The 21,217-nt window shown below is 36.4% G+C and overlaps 3 protein-coding genes across 6 annotated transcripts in view; 2 read left to right on the forward strand and 1 right to left on the reverse strand.

The window, feature by feature from the left end:
- Window positions 1-15,277, forward strand: part of Kdm3 (Lysine demethylase 3) — a 204,779-nt gene extending 189,502 nt beyond the window's left edge. Inside the window, exons 14-23 of one of the 2 annotated variants that reach the window (XM_074143700.1) lie at window positions 4,910-7,423; window positions 8,321-8,474; window positions 8,599-8,729; window positions 9,646-10,005; window positions 10,487-10,706; window positions 10,797-11,086; window positions 11,520-11,803; window positions 11,892-12,142; window positions 12,400-12,716; window positions 13,039-15,277. In XM_074143700.1, coding sequence (XP_073999801.1) covers window positions 4,910-7,423; window positions 8,321-8,474; window positions 8,599-8,729; window positions 9,646-10,005; window positions 10,487-10,706; window positions 10,797-11,086; window positions 11,520-11,803; window positions 11,892-12,142; window positions 12,400-12,716; window positions 13,039-13,383 — 4,866 coding nt within the window. In that variant the 3' untranslated portion in view covers window positions 13,384-15,277. The remainder of the gene's footprint in view (window positions 1-4,909; window positions 7,424-8,320; window positions 8,475-8,598; window positions 8,730-9,645; window positions 10,006-10,486; window positions 10,707-10,796; window positions 11,087-11,519; window positions 11,804-11,891; window positions 12,143-12,399; window positions 12,717-13,038) is intronic. The other variant, XM_074143701.1, reaches the window with a different exon arrangement.
- Window positions 15,278-17,917: 2,640 nt separating this feature from the next.
- On the reverse strand, window positions 17,918-20,552 carry LOC141462116 (protein DPCD). 2 transcript variants are annotated; one of them, XM_074143717.1, is made up of 5 exons: window positions 20,357-20,552; window positions 19,444-19,643; window positions 19,123-19,359; window positions 18,176-18,316; window positions 17,918-18,110 (listed from the first exon to the last, which is right to left on the reverse strand). In XM_074143717.1, exons 1-4 carry the CDS (start codon window positions 20,409-20,411, stop codon window positions 18,203-18,205), a joined length of 606 nt encoding a protein of 201 aa, XP_073999818.1. In that variant the 5' UTR covers window positions 20,412-20,552; the 3' UTR covers window positions 17,918-18,110; window positions 18,176-18,202. The 2 variants fall into 2 exon arrangements, with proteins under 2 accessions (XP_073999818.1, XP_073999819.1); XM_074143718.1 differs by having other exon boundaries at window positions 18,176-18,307; window positions 20,357-20,536.
- A 24-nt stretch (window positions 20,553-20,576) lies between these two features.
- LOC141462112 (uncharacterized) overlaps window positions 20,577-21,217 on the forward strand; it is a 116,506-nt gene continuing 115,865 nt past the window's right edge. The window contains exon 1 of one of the 2 annotated variants that reach the window (XM_074143703.1): window positions 20,577-20,718. In XM_074143703.1, the coding sequence (XP_073999804.1) occupies window positions 20,699-20,718 (20 nt within the window). In that variant the 5' untranslated portion in view covers window positions 20,577-20,698. The remainder of the gene's footprint in view (window positions 20,719-21,217) is intronic. The other variant, XM_074143702.1, reaches the window with a different exon arrangement.

The raw sequence follows: 21,217 nt of genomic DNA on the forward strand, positions 1-21,217 counted from the left end.
CTCCTGCCTAATTAGGGATTTTAGCCATTCCATTGCCCTGCCATTGATTTCTATTTCCTCTTGTCTTCTTGCTCCATTTAGATTCAGAGATGTCTTTTCAGGTCCTCCTTCATTCTGAATCTTGTAATTGAAAAATTGTAGGAAGCCATCAATTCCATCAATGGGTGCTTACCAACCCACTGAGACTAAATTCCCCGAAGTGCAACTTTATGGATTTATTCACTTTCTGAGATTTTTTCGAAATTAGTTTATGATTTGCCGAACAGTTAGACAGACACACGTAGAACTTTTGCACAATTTTCCTGTCCCACTTCCTTCTTCTTGGTGTGCTGATAACGGCTTCCTTCTGAATAATGTTTCAGTGGAAAGTGAGTTTTTCTACAAACTGTAGAACTTTGCCAAGTTGAAAATATATTTTTTGAATTTCGAAGTAAATGTCGCGAGTCAGAACTCCGAGAACTGTGGCAAGTAATGTTCTCATTTGATATTTTTATTCTTCAAGTTTTCAGTTCGGAAACTAGAATAAACAGTTTTATATTGCCTGTGATTAGGAGGAGCGGATTTATTACACTCATGACATTCATCGAACTCATGAAAACCAAAAATCTCCACTTAAAGCTAAAAGTTACGGTTTTTACTTACCTCTTGACACCCTAAAAGCTGTCGTTTTTAAAATTTACCCCCCCCCCCCGTCTCATTGATGTTTAAACTTAGCAGGTGGTAATGGACAGAAATTCTTGCCTAGCACCGAGCAGGAGGGGTTCACTAGATTTTATTTTCCCTCAAGGACGACCTCAGTATAGAAGGGGGAAATAAACGGTACAGGCAGGTAGGGGACTCCCTGAGGACTACCTGGAGGAAATTAGAAAGCGGGCTGTGAAAGAAGGGCCCTTTCTTATAATAGCTCTCATAATCTCTTATTCAAATGAACTACTCCAGTAATAGCAATTAGTCGTTATTCTAGTGTATGGACAGTCACAATGTTCGCAATGGAGGCCATTCATTACATGAGTTTGCGCACTACAGACCAAGCAATAATCACACGAGTTATTATTCTATCTCCACACTTTTGAATATAATCCTTAACTTTCGTTTCTAGTAGTAAATATTCAAGGTTTTTGGTTTAAATAAGAAAACCCAGCTGAAGCCAGTACACGACTTTTAGACTCAACAGAAAATGAAGATTCGTAATAGTTTTGGATGTCTAATTGCGAATGGAATATAAAAAATGCATCAATTCAATAATAACCACTCCAATACATTCTAATCAATGCTCGAAAAAAACATCGGAATCTGAAATTGATCCTACGTCATTCACACCTGTCTCCTTAGAAATCCCTCCAAAATTCCGAGTTTGACGAAGATTTCTCAGTTATGAGAATCACTTTATTGAATAGAGTTGAATATCTACACTTGCTCTTACAGGGTAAACAGAGCCTAGTTAACCAGCGGCGCTAGGTAAGCTCTATGGCAAAGATTGAAAGTCATCTAATTAATTGTCAACTCGGTAGAATGTAACCTAGATTTGAAGCTATGGCTAGCTTATCAAGATCCCCGGTACTGAGTGTCCGCAGAAGTTATCTTGGAACAATATCTCATCGATTACTCACAGAATTGTTCCACTAATTATATCGCTGTTTAGTATCAGTTCCGTTCCTTCCGGTGACTCACAGCCAGTTTACATCTTTTTGATTCGATACGCATTTCGGTCTTTTTATTTTCTGGTGCGTCAGCAGAAATTGAGGTCATAATTAAATACAAGTTGTTGATTCTATAATAATACTTTTATTTCAAGAACTCCACACAAATAATTGAAATTTATCTCCTCTGTAATAAACAGTTTAAACTACGAATGTAATTTCAGAAGAAAAATATGAAATAACATGGTACAAAAAAGAAAACTGAACTTTCTTTTCTTAAATTTATTTATTGACGAAGAAGTTCTAGCGAGTTGAATTTATTTTAGTAATTCTAGTAAAACTAAATTCATTTTATTTTGGTAACAATGCAGGCATAAATAAGGTAGGAGGCAGTTGTGGTTTAATTTTAAATATTCCCTGCTGTTTTCCCACTTGGCAACACTGTCCGACCACTAAGGTTACAAGTTTGGTTAGGTTGAAATAATTTCTTTTGTGCGAAGTTTAGAATAACGTGTTTATCATTCTTGCTGGTCTTTATTTTCAAGATCAATGGTTTGTTTGTTATATTTTTTAAAATTAGTATTATACATTATAAAATTCCCAGAATGAATTTGTTTGATAATTTTTAATTGTTAATTATTTATTTATCTATTTCCAATCCCATCTTATATAACAATTTTATTGTTCATAAAAGTTTATTGTTCGAGTTGGTGAATATTACATCATACCGTGTGAATTAGATTTTTTTTCTGTTCTTATAGCTAAATCAGTTTTAATGAGCTAGAGAATATGCAAGTCAGTTGTTTTTAGTGTGGGTTGTTTACTCCTCTAATAAGTAAAGCTATTTTAAACCAACTGTAACTCTTTTCCTTCTCTTATTTTCCTGTTGTTAATTTAATTTTGTGGAAAAATTTACAATTCCAAGCATATTTCTGTTAGCATATTTTCTTTCAGGGGCAACTACTTTATACTTGCTCTTACCTCTCACAATTGGAAGTTTTACATTCTTACATATTTTCTATTGGGAATTTTACTGAAATATTGCTTTTGTTGCTCTCAGAATAAAATTTAGCGGTTTTAATAAATATGCTATCGTATATTATTAATTTGAGTGGAAGAATTTAAATGTCTTGTGTCACAAAAACAAAAATTCGCTGTAACCTAAAATTTGATGTTAATTTTAGGTAGCGCCAATCTGATCCAAAATTAGCTATTAGGCCGAATCAGCCTTTCGGAAATGACTCTTTACTTTATAAATTTAGTTTTTAAGAATCTTTTGAGTATGTCTCCCACGATTGTTTTCAAACAAATTCGATTAGTGACCGCCCTGGGCTAGATGGGGCATCAGTGTTTCCGACTTAGTGTACGGATATATTGCCTATTAGTATTAGCGAGTATTAAATATGTAACCACATTCCAAATTTGTTGACTGTCGACTGACTGGATCTGCCACTTTTCTCAATAGATTGTTGAAGATATGAAGAAAATATTCGCATATTTTCTTGAAAATAGTTCTATTAAAATGAACTATTTTCTTGAAAATAGTTCTATTAAAATGAACATGCATAATATTGAAGTCAACTATCTTGCTGTATGTGCATTTTGTGAGAAAAAGTCTAGGTTTTTGTTGACGTCAGATTTTCACTGTAATTTCCAGGTATTGGCCTTAAGAAACATTAGAGATTTTTTAAAATCTTTTTTTTATTTTTAATCTAAGATTATGTTGTTCGTCCAGTTTTCTCTAATCGTAACTTCTTTTCCTGCCATTCCTGGATTTATGGGAATGGCCTTGGGATTTTCCTACCACGCAAACTCTACACCAAATGAATTAAGCAATGCACGTTCACACATTAAAATCTTAGGCACATTACATATTTGTATGTAGTGATTTAATTTTTGAGAAAAACGTGAAAAGGTATCATTTAAAAAAAAAAAAAGATCTTGTTGCACAAAGTGTAGTCCTATAAGTTATGTAACTATGTTAGTGCCTTGTTATCAGAGTGCTGTCACGCTAACTACTCCATTTACATTCTGATAATCATTCTGTTTGTCTCCATTATTAAAAAAACAATTTGAATTAAAATAATTTCTACTAAGAATTTTTAAAGTATTTTTAAAAATTCTTAATTTGCATTTATCTCTTTTAATAACTTCTTATTACAATAAATTGTTCACACGATCCATTAAACAAGATAATTTGTCCTTTAAATCTCATCGTGCATAAGTTGGAGGTAAATAAACAAACAAGGTTCTTTTCTACTTTAGAATCTCTGTGTAAGCAGTTAGGAAGAGGTTGTGGTTAGTTCAATTCATGAATAAACGAGATTGATTCTATTTTCCTCATTCAACAACTTTGTCGTGGGAATTTTTTTATTATTTATGGAGTTATTTCAAGCTTTATTGCATTTATAGTGAATTCTGTCAAATTGAATCTTTTATGATTGAAAATTCTTTGGGAAAGAATTTAATTTGATAGAAAAAATGCTACCATTGCAACCAGTTCCGTTCGGTAAATTATAATTTATAGAATTCTCTTTCAGTACTAAAAGAAGCAATCTTGTCACATTATCGGTATTGCATTCTTACCAGAAACAACCGATTAGTGGCACTAGAGCCAAGGAGTGTTTAGGGTGATCCTGAGGCTGTCTAAAATTTCTTATTTCGTCTGCGAACACAATCCGTCGAACATTTCGTACCTTGCGAACACAAACCCTCCACCTGAAGAACTACTCTTACTTTTTGTTTTCGAAAAGAGCTGCTTTATTTACTTTGATAACTTGTGAGTAACTTAGGATCTGTAAGTTTTGTTTAAAACATCTCTGGTAGTCTTAGGGTCTCTCCAAAGTGCAATTTTAGAGTACTAATGTTTCGAGTTCCCACGATAACGAGGAAATAGTTTTTAGTGAGTGATTGCATTCTATGGCCTCTTGATAATTAGTGATCTAGTGGAGTTGATGAGATTATTCAATGCTTGGATTTGTGATGAAGTTCATAATTAGTTGTGAATAGAAGGATCATATGCTCTACGATGATGTAGTAGGGCCGACGTTTTGGGCTAATATTGCCAAAAGACTCCAGAACTATCCAGTCCTTCTATGATTCCAGTTGTTTGTAGGAATTCCAATTTGTTTTTAGAGAAGGTTTCCAACTTTGCTCCATATTCATTGTTCGCCCTTGAAGTTGGCTGTGTTAAAGTTTTCCAGAGTAACAGTAAGTTCATTGCCTTTTCTTTATCAATGAATTGACAGTTTTATTTTTGTATGTTACAGCAGAGGAACAATATGTGTTGGATAAATAACTTGCCAGGGCCGCCCGGGAACAGGGCGAGTGCCGAGGAGGAGCGGAAGCAACAGCAGCAAGCTGCTGCGGCCGCGGCTGTCCACCATGAGCACTCTAGGATCCTGGCCGAGAGAATGAGACAGGAGCGGGCCTACTACCAGCAACAACAACAGCAGCAGCAGGCTGCGCCGCCCCAGCAGGTGCCTACCAGTCATGTACAGACGTCGCAAGCTCAGCAGAGGGTCTCTCTGCCCACTAAGGTTGTCGACTATCCACCTCCTCCTGCACACAGCAGACTCAAACAGTTGCCGGAGAAGCCGCAACCCCATGCGGCATTGCCAAAGGCTGAACCAAACTTTAATCTCTTTGGCTATCCTACGTACCAACCGTCAGGTCTCAACTTTTTACATCATGATAAGGGTAAAGAGCTCAAATCTCACGGCGGTTTAGTTGTAACTAAATCAGATCGGGAAATGCTTCCCAACCCACCACCATTAATGAGCGATCTAAAGAATTCCGTGATCGTAAAAAATGACAAATCACCTGGTGGTATGGACAAGTTGCATTCGCCTAGTCCAAAGCTACGTGAATTTCTACCAACAAACAAGTCGCCATACGAATATAGGAGTCCTAGCCAATCGCCTCATCCTCTGTCGCAACATTCTCCTAGCCCTCATTACGAACCGCAACAGTTGGCAAGTATATCTAAGGTGCACATCCATAGAACGCAACATTTGACGCCACATCCACAGAGGCAATCTCCACATCAGAGACAGTCGCCGCACCCACCCCTGCATCACAGACAGTCTCCGCAGTCCATACACCCGCACCGACAGTCTCCACACCACCCACCTTCTCCTCATTTACACCCCCACCCATCACCACCTGCCATCGTGTACAGCAAGGCGGCCACAGTCAGCTCCTACCCTTACCCTTCAGCACCGCTCCAGTACGCACCTCCTCCTACCACGCCACCAAAACCAAAGGGCAGCAGTCCAGCGCCGGCTCAGGTGTACTGCAAGCGACCATTAAGTAGAAACGAACCGGTGGCGTTGACGTCGAAGGCACCACTTACACCTTCACCTTACCAGCAACTCTCGCAGCACAACCTGCCGCCACCTCATCAGGTGACTCAGGGAGGTCTGCCTCCACCTCCAGCTGCACACACAACTACAAAGATGTACCCAGGTCTAGCAGTTAGCATCAAACAGGCGCCACCATCTCCTCCCGGGCCAGGCCTGGCCATAACACCGTCCTTTCAAACCCAGCCGTTGGATCTGGGTGTATCTTCGGCTACACGGGCCGAAGAAGCACAATCGCCTAAACGTAAAACTAGTGATGAGGTGATAGAAGAACTAGAAGTGAAGAAAATAAGAGTAGAAGTTGAAGAACCTGTTTTAGCGAGGGTAAGTGAAGCCAGTCCACTGATGGCCACTGCAGCGACCACCATCACCACTGTTCTGAACACGTCGCTAAAGGAAGAGCGACCACAAACTCCAATCAAAGTAGATAGTGATAAATCTAATTCTCCGGGGCCACCTGCGGCCGCCACGAGTACTCCTGTTACCACGGCTGTCAGTTCCAGTACAACCAGCACCACCTCTGCGACGGTAACAACTCCGGTGACCACCGTTAAACCTACCTCCTATCCTGTCCACAAACTTAAAAAAGCATGGTTGCAAAGGCATTCAGGCGAGGATGCTGCTGGCAATTCTAGTGATATTAAAGGCAGTGGTAGTTGTGTAACTCTGCCAATGCCTGTAACGGTAAACACGACTCCTGTAGTTACTGTTAAAAAAGAATCGCAAGTCAATTCATTGCACAATGTAGGCTCTATGGCAGTCAATTCTATAAAGAAGCCTAAAACTAATAGGAAAGGGGCAAAAGAAATCAATGGTCACATGGCCATTAAAACCCATGACGGTGACGATTCTTCGAGTTCAGATCCGGACAGAAAATCAACACCTCAAAAACGAGTACCTCCTAAAGTAAAAAGGAAGAAAGGCGGGAGGAAAAGCGTACCTGAAGAGGCCAAGAGGAAAAAGACTAGTGTGTCCAGTACGGACAGTGAGAAAGAGAGTGGCAGTGACAAGGAGTCGGACAGCAACAGTACCGGCAGCAAAAAGAAGGAGGAGAAGACAAAAGAAGGTGGCAAGAAAAGAGGAAGGAGACCTAAAAGTACGCCGTCAAAAAACGGAAATGCGGAGGAGTCACGGACGAAGAAAGCGAAAGAGGACGAGGCAACAGCCCCACAACGTGACCCCCCCCAGAAACCAAGCGTGGGGCAGCTGAAGAAAACAGGTGAGAGCTTCCTCCAAGACGGCCCTTGCTTTGAAGTAGCTCCAAAACTGGCTAAATGTAGGGAGTGCCGCTGGACTCCTAATCAACGCAATAGGAACTTGCCTAACATCTTCTGTCGATTCTATGCCTTCAGGAGACTGAGGTACACGAAGAACGGGCAGCTGGCTATTGCGGGCTTCTCGGATGCAAGGGATGCCTTACCTGTAAGTGAAAATTATTAACAATTTTAAGTACACTGCTCAAAATCTGAACTAGGATACTTTACACTGGTTTTAAAACATTGGTTTATGATCTTGGTAGCTTGTTTATTTTGTTTTATTCTTTCTCTGTCTTGTTGGAGAAAGAACATCTGCGTTGAACAAATTTTTGGTTTTGAGATTTGGAGATGGAAACATCCGTGAAGAAGTGGTTTTCACAATTGGTGTTTTGTTGGAAGTAGGTGTCAAGTATAGTTAAAAACGAAGTTTCTCAGAGATCCACTACTTTTCAACTAGAATCAGTAAACCAAAAGCGACATTTAACTGAATCAGATTTTCTGTTTTTTTTTAAATTATTTCTCGATGTAGGTCTAGTTTGCATAGCTCTACAAGAAAGCGCAGGTGTAATTAACGACTCCCTCAGGAGCGGCTGGCATGGTTTTCTTGGATTAGACTATTAGACTTGCATACATAGACTTGTGGTATCAGTATTATTTTGATACGTGTTAAGCAGTAATGTCGAGATTTAAGCAATGCCCTTACCTCTAGGGGAATATTTTCCTTTAACTTTAAATGGCGATTCACAAATGTGATAAGAATATAAGTATATGTAGTATATGTAACAAAAGAAGTTAAGTATGGTGTTACGTTTTTGTTTCACCCGTGAACTAGACAATATTAATTATTATAGTATTCTAATTCAAAATTTGAGCAGTGTATATTTGGGCAAAAAGAAGGTGTAAAGTGGCGTGTCGTGAAACTAATTGTTGACGTCTTTTCTTAATTATGCTTACTGGGAGTCCAGTAATTATAAACAGTATCTTGTTCATTATGTGTATATTTAAATGAGGTTATAGATTGGAAATGTGTCTTAAGCAACTATTCTGTCATTGTCACTATTAGGAAGATCTAAAGCTGTGGTTACCATTGATGGAGGCGTGTCCTCCACCAGGTCTAGATGTCGAAATGTCAAGATTCCTACTTTCTCAAATCGGTGACCAGTTTTGCGATCTGCTACAACAAGAAAAAGAAGCCATTTCGGTACATATGTCGGAAGGTCTGTCTCTCTCTGGCTTATAGTTTTTATTATTTTTATCTCTTTTGAAAAACATTTTTGAGTTTTATTGCATTGTATTAATCTAATGTAACATTTTCTTGTTGATTTTGTTTAAATAATCTAGAGAAAACAATAGCGTGGAAGAGGGTTGTTCAAGGTGTTAGAGAGATGTGTGACGTCTGCGATACTACACTGTTCAACTACCACTGGTCCTGTGGCAAGTGCGGCTTCGGAGTCTGCATTGATTGTTACAAGGTACTTCTTCTGTCCCGTTATTACAATTTATTTTAAGCATCGTAAGTTGTATGTGTATTTTATAGTTTGGACACAGTTTGATCTATAATGTCACTGATTACTAAATTTTGGGTCGGTTTTTATGTCAGCTCATCTCGTATTTGTTGAAGTACAGGAAACCCTGTATAAGTGCTAATTAAAAAATTATGAAGCTATAAGTATTTCTATATTATCAAATTAAAACCAAGGGAAAACTACCCTAATTAGGCAAACTCTAATAGAACTTAGGCCAACTTTTATGAGACTGAAATTATAAATTTAATTTTTCAAAATTTGAAATTCTAATTCTTCCCATATAGAGAGAGAGCACTTAATGCGCTGCGGCATTTCGTGGCAATTTATTTTGAAATTTATGTCAAAAAACATGTCTAAAAAGTAAGTGTGTATTCCATTTTAAATTTCTTCAAGGTCTCCTCGTCCTCCTTTCTCCATTCCTTCCCTCTTTGTGAGTTTTGGATATTCTATTTTATCCCCTTGTTGCTTGTAGAGCAATGATCTGCTGATCGATACTAAATAAACGATTTCAAAAAAAAAAAATAATCAATTACTTGTTCTCGGTCAAACTCCTCCAAAAACTGTTAGCTACCGTAAAGAGACCGTCGAGTAACTAAGAATTTAAAACAGTACGCAATATCATTGCTATGTTTATATAAATAGTGGATTCACCTAATTATGAGAAAAAACTTCCACTGCCTTATTATATGTGATTAGTTTAGGAGGTACAATAAGTGTCAAAACATTTCTATGATGAATTAACAGATTTCCTAATTTTGCCTTGAGGCTATTTTTTATCCCGAATCTGACTTTTTATAGTAAAAATGTTCTGCTGTTTTTTTATTTTAGTTCAGTTTATAAAATAATGTTACGACTTTTTCAGGCAAGGAAATCAGGCAATTTAAAAGCCTGGGGAGAACCTGGACGTGACAAAGATGAACTTGGGTGGCTTTTGTGTACCAATCGCCAGCCCCACGAACAGCGAAGCTTGATGTTAACTCAGATTATAGCTGGTGATTCGTTGGCAGCGTTGGGCGCTAAAGTGCATGAGGTTCGAAAGTTATGGGGCATCAAACAAGCTTGCATTTGTGTCTTCGAGAATAGTGGCGACAAAAAGACTGATAATACAAATTCTGATAATAAATTAGAATCCGATCAGGATGGCCTGTCTAAATCACAATCTGAATTAGTAGAAAGATTATCCGAACTGCCTGATCTTGCCAAGTCTAACGGCATAACCACGGTAAGTTTCACGTTTAATGTTAGATATGTTATTATTAAAATATTTGCATCAAACGCTTCATGTTGAACTGACCATTGGCAAAAAGTGGATGCTAAAACTCATTTTCTTAAAAAATTCGAGGTCACCAACTGAACTGTTTTCGAGAAAGCGACATAACTGTTTAGTGCTTCCTCACTTTTCTGCTTAAAAAGGCCCTTAACTATTGCGGCAAAAGATAATTAGCTTTTCAATAAGTTAAGCATTTAGGGTAGACAAAATTAAATAATTTCACCCTTTTTTTGAATGCCTTTTAAGGAGTTGCTCCATATTCGAAAACGGTTGAGAATCGGACCTTGGATGGATAAACCCCTTTTTTCCGGGTGCTGTCAATGTAAAAGTTGTTTTTTTTTCTGAGACCAAGCAATTCAACCTGACACTTATCTTTTGATCTTAATCACCTGTGCTAGTTTAACCTTGGCTAACTTACTAATTGAATTGACAGGAGGGTGATTACACCAGCGACGATGATAAGGATTCTAGTACATATTCGACGCTAAGAGAACTGTTGATCAGGCCGAAGAGTAACGGTTCTCGTTCCACGTCGCCCTCCAGTCAGTCAAAGAAAAACTTTCCACATCTGAACGCCTTACAAGTGCTGACCGCTATTGAGGACGAGGCTGAAGATAGTGGAGAAGCCGAAGAAGAGTCCATGGTTTCACCTGGTAAATAGAATTGAGCGTGTAAACCTGTGTCCGTGTATGTGTTGTTTGTCCCAAAATTTAGTATTACTCAATTTGTATGTTACGTAATAGTTTGCGGTAGCGGCAACGGTTTGACGCTGAAAGCTGTGCCATTCAAAGAAGATTGTGATATTCCGTTTGCAGCTACTGTCAGAGAGTTGAAGCATTTCGTGCGGAGGCAGTTTGAGAGGAACGGCAAAGTTATACCACCACCGCCCAGCGAACCTTGGACGCCCTTGAAGGCGGTCCAAGAGGAAGAGAAGAAAATTCTTTACACGGATATTCCTCATGTGTGGACTTGCGGCAATAAGATGATCAGATTAACAGATCCGGATCACAAGAGGAATTTCATTGCATTCCAGGTATTACTTATTTTTTATTTAGAAAAGAATCCTTGTTATGGTTTTATTTTTTCCAAATGCGATAAAAATTTGTCTTTAAAAAATGTTATAAACCAAGGTCATGGTCGATGTCCCATCGATAGATAAAGAAACATTATTTCGTATCCAATTAAACAGAAATTGTGCGAAATAATTCCTCTGTGCAATTAGATCACATAACGATTGCACGAAGGAAAAATATAGAGTTAAATTGAGAAAATAATTTTAAATCTTGATGGTGACCTTTTCCCCATCTGCTCATGAGCTCTAATGTTCAAAAAGGTAGAAAACCTTTAGAAAGGTAGAAAAAGGTCGCAGCAAGATAGAAAAGTGCCCAGTATGCGGAAAAACTAACTTTTTTATTAAATTAATGTAAAAAAATCTTGGATCTGATTTATTCTTTTTTACAAAAAAGGATCAGTGGACTCAAGGTCATCCGGTAGTGGTATCGAACGTAACCCAGCGCTTGGATAAAGATTTGTGGACACCAGAGTCATTTTCACGTGATTTCGGAGACACAAAAGGAGAACTTATCAACTGTATAAGTGGGAAAACATTGCATAACCAGCCAATAAGGAAGTTCTGGGAAGGTTTCGAATATGTTGGCAAACGACTGAAGGATTCTAATGGAATTCCCATGATACTCAAGTTGAAGGATTGGCCTCCGGGAGAAGATTTTGCTGAAATGCTTCCGTCTAGGTAGTGTTATTGATTGCATATTTGTTATATATGTAAAAATTATTGATGATTTTGATAATAAAAAATTGTGTTGGGATTTTCATTTCAGGTTTAGCGATTTAATGAAAGTGTTACCTTTAAGCGAATACACAAATAGAAACGGACGTCTTAATCTTGCTTCACGTCTGCCCGATTGTTTTGTTCGCCCAGATTTAGGACCTAAAATGTACACAGCTTATGGATCGCCAGTGCATCCAAGTGCAGGAACTACTAACCTCCACCTAGATGTATCAGACGCTGTGAACGTTATGATACACGTCGGAATACCGAAGGATGTCGACCGGGATATGTGCAATAGAGGTAAGCATGCAAGAGACTTTCTACTAGAAGTAAAGGGGGAATAGACATCTTGTATGAGTGGATTTTGTAATCGTCTTCCTTTCTTAACTACCAAACGTATTATGTTCGTCCTTTGTGTTACCTATTAACTTCAATTTCCTACAGCCGCTTGCCAACTTGAGGTTTATAGAGGGGAGAGATGGACGTCATCCGTCTTTCAAGAAGCAGTGACTGACTATTTAAGATATTCCTGATTATAATTACTCTCTTTTTTGTAGATGTAATGCGAGCTGTGGTTGAAGCTGGTATAGACAAGGAAGATCGAACCCGTGTGGTAGCCAACAGTGATCAGGTGGGCGCGTTGTGGCACATTTACCGTGCCCAGGATGCCGATCAGATTCGGGACTTCTTGAATAAAGTGGATGCCGAAAGAGGGAACAAGAAGGAACCACATCATGATCCAATACACGACCAGAGTTGGTATCTGGATGGTGTTTTAAGGCGTCGACTCCATTGTGAATATGGCGTCGAAGCGTACTCGTTCATACAGTTCAGTGGCGATGCTGTCTTCATACCGGCTGGCGCTCCACACCAGGTAAACTAAACGTTGTTGTTTGTTTGTCACCTTCTTTATTGCAGTATCATAGACGAAGAGCTACTTGTTCAGCGGTGATTTGTCCATTAAAAATAGATTCTTACATTGAGCATAAGATTATTTTTTGTATTATTTTCAAAAGATTTTTTAGTCTCAAGAACTTGCCCCTTGTTTCTACATATCTTTTGCTGATCTTGCTTAAATTCTATTTAAAACTAAGAAAAATTGGGATTAGAGAGAACCATTGGTGTTTCTCACAAAAAGCTTCCCCACCCCTTCAAGTTGTGAAAGTCATGTTAAAATTTAATTTTTGTTTTCACAGGTGAGAAACCTTCATAATTGTATCAAAGTTGCGGAGGATTTTGTATCACCAGAGAATGTTTCCCACTGTTTCACCTTAACCCAAGAGTTTAGAGACCTGACCGACACGCATACAAATCATGAAGATAAATTGCAGATAAAGAATATTATGTACCACGCAGTGAAGGATTCCCTGGCTGTACTAACAATGGCTCAGCCACCACCAACCACCACCACCACCTCTTCGACAATAGGAGTATCTGGCACGCCGCCGACCATAACAACTGCTGGTTCAACAGCGGCGCAAATCAAGTCCAACTGTGGTACAAGCCCCGTCAACAATAATACCAGCAGCAGTTCGTCGTAGCCCTTACTGCAGCGCAACCACCGTCTGGTGCGCAACACTCAACATCGCCAAAGAACAGCCCACATTCTCTAACTGGCGCTACATAATTTCAGTTGATTGTCACTAAAGTGATCAGCTGGCTCCTTCGGTTTAAATCAAATCTGCCCAAGTTTCTTTTCTCTATTTGCCCATTTCATAGAAAACACAAAAGGGAGGACATTTTCATATTGCCCCTTTTATAGAAAGAGAAAACGAAGTGTTCAAAAAGAGTAGTTGAATAGCTACAGCGTCTGGAACTCTCCTCTCCACTAGTGTTCTCTTCGCGCAATTTGCCCATCTCTATCCCAACATGAACTGTGCTTTCCCCAACAACAACTGTCTATTCTTTTGCTTTATCTTTATTATTTTTCGCTGTTTCTTAAATGTGTTTTGTTGTTGTTTGGCCTCGCCGCTCCCCATATCCTCGTCACCAAAACTTGCTCCAGGTTTTGTGTAATAGCTTTAAGAGTAAATATGTTTTCTTTTTCTTTTTTTTTTTTATATATATATAGAAATATTTAGAAAGGAGAAAGTGTGATTTTTGTACAAAAAGAAAAGTGAAAAAAGCGACAGATTTTATTTCTCAAAATCCTCTACTTTGTTTTTTCTAAAAGAAATGTTTGTTTCGTTTTTGGACAATCTGAGTGGTTATATGCTCGGTATATAGTTAGGCAGAGAAAGAGGATACTGGTATATATATATATATTTGTGGTAAAAATTGAGTATTTTTGTAAATATTTTTTGTTTTTTTGGTGGGCACAAAGTTGTTATTGGAGACGAATTTTTTTGTTCTTTCTTGTATTTTGTATCTGTTTTGTTTCCTTTATTAATAAAGGGGCCCCCCAGGTTGTAAACCTCTCTCCTGTATTTTTTTTTTTTTTTTGCAAATTAACAAAAGCTTTGTAAAATATTTGCATTTGTTATATAAATATTTAATTATATGAAAAGAATAAAAAAGGGAAAAAAAAGTTTATATATATATAAAGTGACAAGGGACTTTTTTTCTTTTTTTAATAGAAATAAAAAACTTTATATATAAAAAAAAAATAAATAAAAAGGACAGTTTTTTTGTGTTTATATAAAAATAATAGATGTTACATCTCTTCTTTGTATATAATTATAAATATTTATAAAAAAAGAATCGAAGGAATAATAAGTAATTATTTGATTTCAAAAAAAAAAAAGTAAAATTAGAAATTGTGTGTAAATATTTTGTACATTGTATTGTCCAAGTCAAAAACAAAACAAAAATGGAATAAGTTGTTTTCTTTTGTGAAAACTCTCGAAATATAAAAAAAAAACCAACGATGCCCCCTACCTTTACTCGAATGATTTGTTACTTGATATGAGTTTAAATGTGTGACTGTTACTACACGAATATACTTATATATATATATATATATATTTGTATGCAATGCAGAAAAATTAAAAATTCTCTTTTATATATATATATATACATAAAACAATATATATATATGTATACAAAAGTTGTTGCTCATACGCATTAATAATAATGATTAATATTTTTTTTTTTGTTTAATTAATTTTTGTGTGTAAATATTGTAATTTTTTTAAAAACAAAAAAAGTTGAAGAGAAAAAAAAGAAAATGTAAGTCGAAAAAGAAAAATCCTGCCCTGCATTAATTACAAATTTTTCTACAACATTAGAATTTTTATTAGTTGTATTAATTATTTTAATTTTTTTGGATCATTAAACAAAAAACAAAATCTAATAAAAGATGGGTAACATTGTTTTTATAATGATACTGTTGGGCCCCCCCATACAGAGATACTGTCCGGGGGCTGCACTGATCTCACTTGTCTGTATGTTTAATTACAAATTAATTAAATAAAATTAAAAAAAAAAAAAAAAAAATGCAATGAGTGCAATGTGCATTTGTCTATTTTATAAATGGATGAATAGTTTGAAAAAGTTAATTAAATAAAGGGGAAAAACATTTTATAGTCAACAGGTGTGGATTTTCTAATGAGAGGGAGAAAGAAGATACTTCTCTCCCCATTTTGTGTATATACTATAAATATATAAAAAACAGTAAAAAAAAATTAACATAATACAAGGAACATTATAGTGTGTATAAAAAAAAACGTTTATATAAATAAGTACATTTCCAATATGGTTACTTAAATTTGTGTATTTTTCTCCAAAAAAAAAAAAATCGAACTTGTTACCAAAAAACAATCACCAATCTCGTTCTACATCTACTTTCTTTATATGCACACTAAATTTATACATGTATGTACATATATACAAATTATGAGACACTAGATAGTGACAAAGAACGGCGGTTCCTCCATATAAGGAGAAAAGGACGCAGACAATCCAAAGTTCCCATTATGAGACACTAAGTAAACACAAGAGAATATTTTAGAGGTTCTTTCCATAATGTTCGATTAAAGTAGATTTCCGGTTTCTTTAGATTAAAAGAAAAGAAGCAAATTGGGACCCCCTTCAAAACCATAACCCATGCATTATATTTACTGTTTGATGTAAAAGAGAAAGATGGTCTAACCTCAGATCCGACAAAAGAAACGATCTGAAATTGAAAAAAAAAAAAAACAACGAGAGAACCACAGCCCGGCTCTGCACTGTAAAAAGCTCCGGGCGCTAATAACCGCAATTGGTTGACGCGCCTTAAATAATTAAAAAAATGGCAGCTTTTAACAAAAACTATGTAGGTAAAAACATGATAGCCACTACTACTACTACTACGTAGCTCTACAGCCCGGAGTGGGCCTTGACTTCCTTAATAATGTGACTCCAGACATCTCTATTGGCTGTTTTTGTTTTCCATCCCGACACTCCAAGGACTCTCCAAGTTCTACTCAACATCATCAAGCCAACGTCTTCGCGGTCGGCCAACTCTCTTCTTCATGCCTATGACGGGTACCACGCAGCAGTCTGCTCGGCATCCTGTCTTCTAGCATTCTTGCAATGTAGCCTAACCATTCCAATCGTCGAGCCTTCATGAAACGGACCACATTCACAGCCCCATATAGAATATAAAAGACCTCATTGGCTAACGTATGTTTATTATTTAAGTAAGTGCAGATAATACAACAGACTAACGGACGAAACAGCTTTTTAATAATTGGTAAAAGGGAAAGTGATGGTTGCTCAGTGGCGATTCAAGCTTCACTAAGCGGTCTAGGACAAGACGCCCACATAAAATCTCGTATCAACTGACTATACAGTCATAGATAAGCCATTCACTAAGTTTATTTGCACTGTTGTAACAACAGTGCAGATAGTGGAAAATCAAAATCTATAACCCAAGTCACACACAGGTGCTTCGAAGAATAGAAATTTAGAGAACTATGTGGCAACTCTCCATGATTTACAAAACTAAGTACCCATTACGATGCAGAGTCATTAAGTTCTGGCATTCCTTCCAACCTCAAATGAATACAAGTATTACCATCTAAACCTTCATTGATTGTCTAAAGTTGGGTATTTTTCAACGTTACGCTTTTTCGTGCAGTTTTTGACGATCAATCCTTACCGAATAGTTTTAATATTCTACACTCTAAAGTACTTGACCTAAAATACGAGTACATTATTGAACAGAGCAGGTAGAGTATAGAAATAGGAAGCTCGAAGAGTCCTGTATTTCTCCATGATGATCCTTTCAAATCTAATCTAAGCCACCTTCATTATTCCCGTAACATTCAGGAAAACTGAAAAGGAAGTCGCTTAGAAATCACGATCCTTGGTAATCGGACATCTTACCATTTCTTGGATTGTCATCAATAGACGACATCCTCTTAAGTTCAAAGTAGACACAGGCTATTATTATTATTACACAAACATTGCTATTTAGTAAAAGAATAATAGAATGGTGAGTATAATTCATTGGTTAATTCATTTAGACTGCAATTGTAACCATAACCAACTGGTGTATTAACAGAAAATCATTTTGGTGAAAAGTAAGGCAGTGTTCATTAATTAATAAACAAATCAGAGAGTTAATCGTCCTTAACTCCTGTACTATATCTTGCAAAGCAACGCTTTGCTTACTTGGATAAAGGATCACTTTAAAGAAAGAGGTACTGCTCTTCACGTTCGGCATGAATCGAAGAACAAGCTTTACAATTTATTTGGATATACGACTTGAACAACTCCAAAGTAGTATGACCTAAGTGCAATATGCAATACTATCGGCCACGATAGCCGGTAGGTTGGAAACACCGATCGTAAAGCTAAGAGAACACGTTTCTTTAATAGTTAAAAAAATAAAACTATATTAAATATCCACCTCTTTCCAGGAACTCGGATCTGAAGTTGGAGGAAATTCAGATTGATTGTTAATATTTTGATTTTTCAAGACATATACATGCCCTGTACTGTTACAATCTACGCATTATCGTCAAAGGAAAATTTAGCGTTTGAAAATTAGATTAAACAACAAACGAGCGAAATTCTTTGATACATTCATCACCTTCTTACGCCTTTCTCTCGCAATTTGATGTTTGGGCGTAAACATAAAAATAGTTTAAATTTTTTAGAGAGTAATTTTATAAGATTTTATTTTAAGAAACGTAACATCTAAGAATTAAAAAAAAATATCAGTAATAACAATTCTTACAAATGCCAGTCAGTGTTTAACATTTCTAAGTATAAAATGCATCCTCTATATCTTTCTTCAGTACAGCTTGCGAATCGAAACTCACATCAAGCGTGGCCAAAGAAGCTGAAAAAAATTTATAAATTATTACATGTAAAAAAGTATAGAGGCAGAAACGAGTGGATGATTACCTGAGTGCTTTGTTGAACCGATTCCTCTTAGCTAGGTTTACATGGAAGATCACCATCTTTTATAGTTTGAACATTCTTCAGTTCCTGTAATACTTTCTGTTCTAACTCCAACACTTCAGGTGGTTTCTTATACTGGAAAAACTAAATTTAATAAATAATGGGCGAGAGTCTAGGCATACTTTCGCTACTCTAAGTAATAACTAATATTTATCATCTATTTCAAATTAAAAACATGTATGACGTAAAAATGACAGACTCTTTCCCAGTCAGGGAAATTCATCACTCCTTAAGGTTACACTCAGACGCATAGAATGTTAGATGGGACTGAGGAGGACAAGTAATCTGCACTTCAAGCCGAGTTTCGCTGAATATATGGGCTTTCTTGAGATTGTGCAGAAGATAGGTATACTGACCAGGAGTTTGAATGCCTGAGGAGAAAAGTGGAAACAGATGAAGTATGTAAGTAAGAAGTAGAAAAGAAAAAAATTAAGCAGAAACTTTCTTCTCACATCCAAGAGGATGGATTTCATCGAGGTTCCAAGTATTGTAATGGGGACATCGCTGTGAAAGGTCAAGGCACCTCAATATGCCGCAGATCAGCTATTTCATTTCCGCTAAGCTAGGTAAGTCTAAGCACCTGTACAAGAGCAAGCTCTCAAGAGGGTTGAGAAAACGGCGACCAAGAGAACTCTCAGTAAACATCTTCCGGTTTCCTTCAGAGCAACACAACAGAACAGATTGTTTTTTTTATTCTGTGTGTTCTAGATTCTACATTAGAACGATTTAGCCCTCCAGTGATGCTTATGGCTAAACCTTGGTCAACCTAATTAGTTATTGAGCATGGATATCTCTGATTACATATTTTATAACATTGCAAACTCTTCTTGTTGGAAATTACGTGAATGTAAGAAGACAAAATTAAAAATAGATGGACAAGATGTACTAACGGTAATAATAAGAGTGTTATATTTATGTGAGAAATCAATGTTCTTTTGTTCTGGGCACAAATTCACCCTGTCCAATTCCTCCACCTGGATTTTCTTAAAATATTTCTTGTTTGTGGTTCTAATTATGAGACATCTAGCATCTGGATCGGCAGTCACACTGTAAGTTTCAACAGGATAACTAAGGTTTCGTATTCTCCATTCAATATTTGTTTTAGTGATGCGTTTCACAATATAAGGCTAAAAAGAAGAAAGATTGATTTAGTATTAATCAATTATTATCACATTCAAATTATGATAAAAACTTTAGATATATTTCAGTACCGAATTCGCATTTTCTTTAATTCCTACGTCAAACGACTGCATTACAGGCTCAGGATCTCCTACCTCCACTTCCCACAGCCCAGTTTTACGAAGTGCTCCGCCCCTCTTCCAAGCCCTTCTCACAAGAATGTTTGTCTCCAAGTTGTATTCTTCAGCCATTTCGTCTTCATTGCTGAATTTGTAGTGCACTTTTCGTTTACCTGCAACATAATAGGAAACTTTTGAAGATCTGTTGTCCTGAATTGGATTTTTTTTTTTCTTAATTTTAAGTAAGACAAAGAATTGCTATTGTCAAATTTTGGATGTTGGAAATATCCCTTCTGTTTGATTGAGTTGCGGTATGGGGGGTTTATGGCACTGTGAGACAAGAGGAAATAATTCCGCAAAAGCGACGGAGGATAAAACCATGGGGTTTATCCATGGTTATAGGAATTTTAAAAGAAGGGAGCCTCAACCTACTAGACCTTCAAATAAAAATATTTGGCCGAGTGGAACAAGAGTGTATGAGGGCCTCCAATCGGCTTTATCTGCTATTGTTTAATGATCAGTGAAAAACAAACTTCAAAAACAAACAAAAATATTATAATAAGGTCATTACTATATTCCCTATGGGCAGATCAAGGATTTACCTTGCTGCCTTAACAACTGTGACGTTCGGTATTCTTTAAAGTGATACTGGGCAAATGGAAAAGAATGCTACATGAAAGGTGTCGGTACTAATAATAGTGGTCCAGAAGCGATCCTCCCAAAAAAAGTATATACTACTTTCACCTAGGAGAACCAAATTTTACATGTAAAATATATATTTCTTATTTTCTATTAAATAAACATTCTTGCATCATTCATTTCCAGAGAATGTAACCTTCCCTATCCACAAACTACACACTAAGTTAAAACAAATTTATATATTTACCATCTTGTATCAGAGCAGTCTTTTTAGCGCTTTTTATTAATTCTAACCAATCCATCGAAAGCAATTTGTATAAGATAAATTAATTGTTTGTCACTATGGAGACATTTCAAAAAACGAGTTGTTTAATTCACATGTTAGAGGTACACCAGCTGCTGCTGCTCTCTATTGTCACTTTTTGCAACTACTTGGATTCTCGTTAAATCACATATTTGGACTTGTACACGATCGGTTAAACTAACTTGTGATGGTTAAGTTTTATGGTTAGAAGTACGTTGAATTTTTCGTTAAAATCTCTTAAAACTTCTTTACTCAGTGTAGTTGTTTAAGACGGTAATCGCTACAATGGGAAAGATCCCTGACAGGTAATGTATACATTTGTTATTGAACTTCATGTTTTTGCCAACTTACGGTGTTGAACTTTTAATCGTAATTACAATTAATTTATCTTAAAATAGCACTATTTTAATGCCTTCAAAGATAAACTTTTGAAGAAATGGGGCGTTTAATGTATTTTATACAAGATCAACAATGTTTGAATTTTAACTAATGGTTAGGTTAGTAAACAATACTAGGCTTTTGAGTTCATATATTTTTTTAAGTTCTAACTTTTTTTTTGGTCGTTTAGTTGGAAGAGTTTCATATTTGATGTGTTAATAATTAAAAATAATTCAATATTTAATTGTTTTGTCTTTTTACTGTTGTACATATCTTATTTTAATCTTCCCTTATCACATTGACAAATGAATTGTTTTAAGTTTATTTTAGTTTATTGCTTCTTAAGATACATTTTTGTCTCTACTTTGAGGATCTTATATTAATTAAAATTCTTTTCTACAATATTGAGGTCCGGTAAATTAGTAT

The sequence above is a fragment of the Rhodnius prolixus genome, unplaced genomic scaffold (assembly GCF_049639745.1).
Source record: "Rhodnius prolixus isolate KJV_2025 unplaced genomic scaffold, Rpr scaffold_18, whole genome shotgun sequence".
Classification (NCBI taxonomy): Eukaryota; Metazoa; Arthropoda; class Insecta; order Hemiptera; family Reduviidae; genus Rhodnius; species Rhodnius prolixus.